Source organism: Marmota marmota, unplaced genomic scaffold (assembly GCF_001458135.2).
Source record: "Marmota marmota marmota unplaced genomic scaffold, marMar, whole genome shotgun sequence".
In the NCBI taxonomy this organism is placed as follows: Eukaryota; Metazoa; Chordata; class Mammalia; order Rodentia; family Sciuridae; genus Marmota; species Marmota marmota.
Window position 1 is genome coordinate 68366250 of NW_025999842.1, and position 9185 is coordinate 68375434.

Here is a 9185-nt window from a genome sequence, read left to right on the forward strand (position 1 = left end):
GATTAGAAGGCGATGGGCCCTGGTAGAGTTGGAAGTGTTACTACAGAAAGCGCAGTCAGGGAGTGCCTCCTGGAGGAGACGCAATGGGAGCAGTGAGGGAGTGAGGGCAGGGGTGTGCAGCTGGGGAGACCGCCACTGAGTCAGAAGACAGTCACACCAACGAAATAAACGTATAAACTACGGTAAAGGCATAATCAGATTTGTGTTGTTAAACGATTCTTCTGTCTCCCAAAGAGGGTCCCGGCTTGGGGTCTACCTACCATCTGACATGGCTCTTGCTTGACTCTTTACTTCTCACTGTCCATAATCGACATAGCTTCAGATGCTCAGAGTGATTTGTGACACTCTGCTTCCCGTCCTGCTTTCTAGAAACAGGTTGGTTTGTAAAAATTAGAACCAACTGGACCCTGTGCTTCATCCCTGCACAAAAAAATAAAGCTGAAGAGAACACAACCTGAAACTTGCATACAGTACTGATTGCTAATGCCAGGCCACAGATCAACCAGAATCAAGGACCCGTGTGGGACAGTGGAAAAAACACAGGCTTAGATCCACCTAAGTTCCCATTTCAGTTCATAATGATTAACTATATGGCTTTAGACAAAGTACTTCACCCCTCAGAATCCATCGTGAAAGGGGGACAGTAATGCCTACTGGGAAGTGTTATGAAGATTAAATCAGGGGCTGGGGCTGTAGCTCGGTGGCAGAGCGCTTGCCTAGCATGTGTGAGGCACTGGGTTCCATCCTCAGCAGCACTACATGAAAATAAATACATAAAGTAAAAGTATTCTGTCCATGTACAAAAAAAAAATTAAAAAAGAAAGATTAAATCAGATCACACATAAAAGAATCTGATTCATAACAGAGGCTGAAAATGGATTATTATCACATTGATCACATCACAGAAACACTGTGGTAGGTGTGATTTTTTGTCCTAACAACGAAAACTATTACTACGGCCCACACAAAATCGAAGCTAAGTAAACAAACTGAAAGGAACTTGTAGCTAGATCTGACAAACCAGTTTAGTCCAATTATCCCAAGACACATATTTAGCCTCCATGAGAAACTGCTGGGAGCAGTGAGAAAGGGAATGGCAAAAAGGAAAAGTCAGCAGGCCGCGGGGGATTTCCCGGAATGGTGCTTTTCTGGCTGGAAAGCAGTCGGGGCCACCATGCAACCCAGACGCTGAAGCCTCAAAAGCAGGAATGAGGTTCTGCGAAGTTCAATCCCAAAAAGGGAAGCATATTTTGATGATCGGACCAAGAAATTATTAGCACAGGAATGCACGCCTGCCATCTGTCAAGGGAGAACCTCATAGCGTCCGTCCTCAACTCCCACTCAGCAAGCAGAGCCCTAATCATCTTTTACTAGGCCTCACAGATCACAGGAGCAGGCATGCCCTGCAAGCCCCAGGACTGCAAGGTAAGTGGCTCACAGGTGTGCGTGGGTCTACGGCAGGTAGGCCAGCTTGAAACAACTCCAGAGGGGCCTCCCCCAGCCCAGAGTCCCCAACTCTGAGAAGGAGGTCAGCCCCAGGCTGATGCTCCCACACCAGCAAGGAGAAGCTGGGCACCACGTGCACCTACTTCCCTGTCTCTTTTGTACCAAACTGAACCACACACAGGTTAGACTAGAAGCAATGACAACCCTTAATGCAAACTGGAAAGAGCATTGAAAGCAAAAATTTATTGCTGACAGATCAGGAAATGCAACAAAACATGCTTTATTTACACTTAGGTGCTCAAGTCAGTGATCCATAGACATCTCAGGCATTGGGTGCTTTCTATGGACCACCAACCCTCCTCCTTACCACTTCCACAATAGCAATGTGTGATTTGTATGGTGCTGCATGGCTTACACAGCATCCCATCATATATGATTTTGTTATACTCCTGCTAGCAACCTCATGTTTTAGAGTTGAGGCATCCAAGCCTCAGAAAAATAAAATTAATTGGTTTATCCAAGTCCCCACGTGAAATAGATACAGGGACAAGGTTTTGCATCCTGGACTCCTAATACCAAGTTTTATATCTGTGTCTACACATTTCATAGAGTTGCCAATTCCTGATTTCCAAAGCCCCCTGGAAGTTATTCAGCTATCTGGTGGCAGTGAGACAAATGAACTTTACCTGTGCTGTGGCCTGGGACCACATCATCAGGTCAGAAAGTAGCTAGCCTGGAGAATCAGTCCTTACCAGCCAGGGATCATGGGTCCAGAATTTAAGCTGTGAAATCTAAGGAAGGTGGGATCTCAGCCAAACCAATAATTTCTCAAAAGCTAAGGTGACCTTGGGCAATTGTGCTCTTACTGAGCAGGAACAGGAGGCTTCTTCCTGTCTTCCAGAAAGCATAAAGGGTGAGTTGGGCAGCATTATTTGAAAATCTGTTCAAACCTGTTAATAAGGTTGAAATAAATCATCCAAAAATTTTGCCCACAGGTCTAGTTTTCAAATTTATTTATACATTTCCTCGAAGCCTTTAAGTAGAGAATCTTGACAAAAACATTTACATAGAGGCTTTTGCTTCCGTTTTATATAATCTCAGATTCTCATAACCTGTTTTACTAGTTAACGGAAATGTGTGATGTGGCAACTCTCTATCTTTACAATTTAAAGCATGTGTCTATCCTTTGGTGGCCAGTCTCTCTGCCATGAACCTTAATAAACATGTAAGCTCATGACGGCAGGAATTCTCGTCTGTTTGAATCACTCACAGACCCTCAATACCTAGATGCATTGGAAGCTCATTAAATATTTGTTGAATGAATGACTTGTGATGATGGTAGGAACATTTTACATTGCCTCTTGGTAGCATTTTACATTGCCTTTTGCCTAAAACTAAAAATAGAGTCAAACCACACACAAGCTAGACTGGAAGTAATGACAACACTTAATGAAAACTGGAAAGAGCATTGAAAGCAAAAACTTACTCCTGTCAGATCAGGAAATGCAGCAAAACATGCATTGCATTCCAAGCCTCAGCGTGGAGCCCGCAGCATCACTGAGCTGAGGACATGATCAGAGGTAAGAAGGCTAGTGGCTGCATTTGTGGGTAGAGTACGAGAAAGGAGAAACACACACACACAGAGAAAGAGAGAGAGAGAAAGAGAGAGAGAGAGAGAGAGAGAGAGAGAGAGAGAGAGAGAGCTATAGAAGGGTGCTCTCATTTAAATTGCAAGGATTATCTTGGTCAAGCAGTATCAAGTATCTCTCCCTTTCCCTGATAACAGGAGCTGCAGCTGAGACATAACTTATTGATTCGTTTTCCAACACTTTATAGGCTTCAAAATTATCTCATAATTGTGCATAAAAGATAAAGTATGTGCCATCGTGTATAACAAATTAGAATAAATAAATAATTTAATTTAAAAAGATAAAGTATGTGATATAAGAAAAGTACTAATTATGTAGACAGTAATTTTCAGAGAACTCCAAGGACCACTCACAAGGGATTATTGTTCCAATCCTATGTGATTTTTCTGTAAGGAAAAAGACTGTGCTCATTATCTGAGTCCAGAACCTGACTCTGTTTTATATGTAAACACAAAGTATTGCTCCATTTAAATATATATGATATTTCCAACAATGTAAATATCATATAAATTAAGAAAAAATCAAGACTTATTTTGTTTTTAAATTAACTGTCCACTGAAGAAAATCACCATCAACAAATGCTCTAGTATCAGTGGCAGTAAGAAGAGAACATCTGTGTAGGTCTGTTTTTGTAACTGTCGCATTTACAGTGATAACTCATTTCCTTTCAAAATTACTAGACTTTCACTTCCATTCATGAAGCATTGGTGCCTACAGGAATTACCTCCTTCCATGCACAAATTGCAAACTGGAAAAAATATATGAAACAATGTTTTTCAGATGTTGGACAACAGACAGCACCGTACTATGAATTCAGAAAAAGGCGAATCAGATGAGCCCAGTGCTGTGATCACCCCAGCTTCCTCCCTGAATGCAGTTTCCAAGCCTCATCGTTACTGAGCTGAGAGACAGATCAGAGTGAAGGAGGCCAGTGGCTACACTTGTGGGTGGAGTAATGGAAAGGAGAAAGACAGATAGACACACGCACAGAGATCTATAGAAGGGTTCTCTCAAATCTAATGAAACACTAATGATAAATATGAGATCCAATAGGCAAAAATACTAGATTGGATTAATAGCCAAGATGATGAAAAGAAATGAACAGTATCAATGACATATGGAACATAAATCCCCCCCAAAAAAGCAGATAGCAAGAGAAAAAGAGGGGCAAAAAAATCAAACAGAAAATAGAAAGGAAATATCAAGATGGTAGATTTAAACCTAACCATACCAATATTTACATTAAATATAAGTAGTCTAAACATTTCAATCAAAGGACAGAGGTCATCAGATAAAAACATACTACCTAACTATAGTAATGTTTATGAAAAAAAAAGCACTTACATATAAAGAAACAGACTAAAATAAAAGGATAGAGGGGAATGAAAAATACCAAGCCAAAAAAAAAAAAGTTGAAGGAATTATACTTATATCAAACAAAATAAATTCCAGAACAATGAATAGTCCCAGGAATAAAAAGGAGACCTTTTTAATGTTAAAAATGTCAATCTGGTGGGGCATAGTGGTGCACACCTATAATCCCAGCAGCTCAAGAAGCTGAGGCAAGAGGATGGTGAGTTCAAAGCCAGCCTCAGCAAAAGTAAGGCACTAAGCAACCCAGTGAGACTGTCTCTAGATAGAAAGCAAAATAGGGCTGGGGGTGTAGCTCCATGGCCTAATGCCCCTGAATTCAATCACCAACACCTCCCCCCACCAAAAAAAAGTCAATTTGTCCAAGAGGCCCAGCAATGTTAAATGTTTATGTACCTAATAGTCAAGGTTCAAAATACATGAAAACTGATAGAACTAAATGAGAAGTAAAATAATTTCAACTTCAATGTTAATATCCTTCTCTCAGTAATTGATAGGATTAGTAGAAAATCAAGTAAGAAAATCAAAGGATTCAAACCAAACTATAAACAAAGTTGACTGCCATGTACAGAGGCTTATGGGGCCACAGAATTTTGCCAGTCCTAAGTGTGAAAACAATTTAAATTCAAACTTGGCCAAAAGATGATGAAATTATATAAAAGAAAGCAAAACTTCTTAAAATTGAAAATATGAGATCGTGAGGTTGTGTGTCACATCTGAATACTTGTCCTCATTTGTATATTTTCATCATGTTCATAAAGATGAGAATATTAAAATTTTTCTGAGCCAACAGTTTTTAGGAACTAAATCAGAAAAACAAAGCTAGTGCCTAACCTGTTGGTGATGATATCATTTCTGTTTGGTTTTAGGAAAAATTTACCAGATAGTGGATGGAGATCTGGACAAGTCTCTCGTTTGGAAGTTAATAAAGTGGCATCAAATGTAAGAGTAATTTTAAATTATGATATGATTCAAGATTTGCTTCAAAATTATTTCCATGTGCTGAAACTTGTTCCATGTAGTAAAGCCTTAGTAAAATTTAAGTTGTGCAAGCACATGAACTAGAAACGCAATTATGTGTAATTGACTTGCCAATGTACTTGAAGTACATGCCCTTACTGTATAATTTACAAATCTGTACACAATTAATTTCGTGTGATCTTTTGATCTCTTTTACAATGCTTTACTTTTTCAAGTTATGTGGAATCCTAAGCCTATTACTAAGGGCATTTGTAGATCAGTGCATGTCTCTAACACCCGTAATAAAACATCCATCCCCTTGACATTTCAACTCTTGCTTTGACTGATTAGGCAACAGCTCCACTTAAGGAAGCCAAATTGGTTCTCCACTTAAAAAGAGAGAAATTATGTTCTTCTTCATAATTATCTGCACTCTCCTAATAATCCTTACCCACTACTGTTACTATGCAAAACATTGATTAAATATTTCTTTGTACATTTCAAAATGAAGGACTTCACAAATGCATATTTTACTACCTTCAGAAGTAATAGTTTAAATGGAACATATATCTATTGTCTGAGATTGTCAATATTAGCAAAATCTTTAATGTCTTTAATTTATACCCAGACACCTAGAACTTTAAATAGCAGTTCCAAGAAATCAAAAGCTTTTTGACCAAATATAAAATTAGGTGTTGCTTGGTTGTAGAGATACATCTGGGAAGAACATCACCAGTGATTTTGCTGCTGTGTGAACATCAGCTAGTATTTACACAAGCCTAAATGTCCAGTCCACTGCACACCTACGCTAATGACATAAACCTAAAGGTTTATGTAGCTTTGCTCAAGGCTACATACAAACTTGCAAAACATGTTACTATACTTTCTATGCAGGCAACCGTAGCACAATGGTAACCAGTACCTGTATCTAAACATAGCTAATCGTAGAAACCATACAGTAAAAAAAATATGGTATAAAATGTATAAAACGGAGCTTTTAAGGAGTTACAAGCTTGTCTTTTTTCTGTGCTTCTCCTTCTCTTGAGGCTGTGGTTAGCAACTTCTGCCTGCAGTGACTCTAGGGTTTTATGCAGCTATCTTTTATCACTGCAATACAATCATTAGACCCTTGATTACTAGAAACAGAGATTTACTTAGGCTACTATAAAAAAATAATAGGGACATATGATAAAAGTATGCAGGTCCACAGCTTTAAAGCTGCAAGAATACCAGGCAATTCTTGAAACCTTGCTCACAGTCCCTGAGTTCTGTCTTTCAAAGTGCTGTTGCTTTGATCTGTAGGTTCCTCTTCCTGGGAATTTGCACCCCGAGGAACAGTTTTGGGAGAAAACTGAATTGATTGGCTTAGCTAACCCACTGTCCTAGAAGGCAAAACCCTTCACCTCTGGCCTGGGGTTTGGTGCTCAGAGTTGGTCTCACCAGAAGCTACCACTTCACAGCTACAGTCAGACACTGCCTCACTAAGCAGGAGGCCACAGCCAGGATGGTTTCCAATATTGAAAATAAAAGAAAAATATGGCAGCAGGCACTGCAATAACCTGCCCAGCATGTGTGTAGCCAGAAGGTGCTGCACCCCAGCCTTGGTGAGCTAAGAAAGGGGCCTGCAGAAGCCCAGATGGACCTACTTACTGCTCATGGAACTAGAAACCCCAAGCTTTGGGCTTCACAGAGAAAACTGACAAAACCCAGAGCAGCTGTACTCTGACTGATAAATCCAGTTCTACCTTCTTTTGCCCAGATACTCACACATGTTTTGAGTAATTGACCTGGAATTTTAGTCTGAATATTCTAGCCATCTCAAATACCATTGGTTATCTGTATAGCTAAAAATAATTATACTTGTGTGCACTTAACTAGTACACCAGACTACTTGACATTCTCTCCTGCATTCAGAAATTTAAAAGGGTAGATTATCCTGCTGTTTGTTAACTTTCTAGAGACATTAATCTTAGGAACAGAATCTATCATCTTAAGTCCTGATTTCCAGTTTGGGGAATTATAATTTTTTATAAAGTCTGCCATTTAAACAGGTAATAATCACCAATACATCAGAATATTGAAAGATAAAATGTAGTTAAAATTTTCTAATCACTTTCTCCCTTAGTATTTTTAGACCCTTCCTGGCTGGGATGCAATATTCTTCAGGAACAGACATGCTATCCAAAAGTGCCCTGAGTTTGCTCAGTTCAAAAGGACATTAGGGAAAATGACTTTGAATGCCCACTAATAGCAATTAGGAAGCGACACTTCCTACTTATTATTTTATCACCACTTTCCTGAAAAATAAACAGTCAAATGTGTGGCATTTCTCAGTTACAAGAAAACGAAAACTGACATGAAATAAATGGAGAGCTAATAATGGATCCAATTTCGTGGGGTCAACAAAAGCCCATGTTATTCCCACCTGAAGGCAGCACCGTTGTGCTTCAGTTCCACACATCTGTGTGTATATAACGCGTGCACATATTTGCTCTGAGGTAGTGGAAGCAGACCTGCGGCAGTGTAAACAGCATCGCACCTACGCTCACGGCAGGAACCGTTTGCACACCTGTCTTTCTTGGAAAGCTCTCAGTTGACTGTTTTCTCAGGTTCACGTACAATTTCAAGGTCCCTGGAAACATCTACTTTGAGTCAACTGTACCAGCCATGGGAGTGCAGTTCAATTAGGAGTGAGGAGGTGGGGAGGGCAGGTGTGACTATTTTAAAGGCACCAGTGGTCTCCTGAGGGCTGATTTCCACCTCTTTTCAGAGAGTACTGTCTAAAAGCCCCTCCCTCATCCTCAGAGATTTGAGTTGTGACATTTAAAAAGGGTGGGAGGAGAAATAGAGAAGTGGACCACATGTAGAAAACCTGGAATAAAACTTCCATTTGTTCACAAAAACTGATTTAGTGCCCACTGTCTGTCAGGCCTGTGCCAGTTTTGTTTTTTTTTTTAACCTCAACATTTTATTATCTTCATAACAAAACAAACGATGAAGCTTAGAACTGGATCACTTGGCCCTTTCTCTTCTTATCTCCTCCCAGTTCAAAATGCTTGCATCTCTTAATAGCCAGCATTCTTTTAGATCTGCAGTTAGGCTCAACACACTCAAGCCTCAGCACAATCTTCTTTGTAGTTTTAGCCTTTTTCCTGAAAATTGGCTTGGTCTGCCCACCATAGCCACTCTGTTTCCTGTCATACCGCCGCTTTCCCTGTGCATACAGAGAATCCTTGCCCTTCTTGTACTGTGTCACTTTATGGGGTTGATGTTTGCCACATTTCTTACAGAACGTCCGGCGGGTCTTAGGAACATTCACCATGTTTGCGACAGCGTTATCCGCAAGGAAAGAAAAGGGCTGTGCCAGCTTTTACAGCCATAAACTTTCTACTCTGCCTTCTTTTTTTTTTTTTTAAGGTTTATTTATTTCTGCTATCAAAGAAGAGAATTATGACAGTGTAATTTAACAATCCTAATTGGCTTCATTTTAAATTTTAAAATCAGGTAACACTTCATTCCATAAAACAGAATCAGTTTTCCTATGAGCCAAGCACTCATCAAAAATAATTTGTTGATTAACATCAGGTTATTTATTTTGCTTACACAAAATAAGGACAAGGGAACTTCATTATTTCACCAGTTGAGAATGGCTGTTCTCCCTCCAATCCAGATTTCTCTTGGAGGACCAGATACGTCAGCTTGGTTTGATTGACTCCATGTTTTGTTTTTTTCCCCCCCCTGGAATATTGTCTCTGTTGA

The 9185-nt window shown here is 39.7% G+C and overlaps 1 protein-coding gene across 1 annotated transcript; it reads right to left on the reverse strand.

The window, feature by feature from the left end:
• Positions 1 to 8371: 8371 nt before the first annotated feature.
• On the reverse strand, positions 8372 to 8785 carry LOC107153264 (60S ribosomal protein L36a). The gene has a single exon (XM_015498810.2). The coding sequence runs from the start codon at positions 8746 to 8748 to the stop codon at positions 8428 to 8430; it is 321 nt and encodes a 106-aa protein (XP_015354296.1). The 5' UTR covers positions 8749 to 8785; the 3' UTR covers positions 8372 to 8427.
• Between the last annotated feature and the right edge of the window lie 400 nt (positions 8786 to 9185).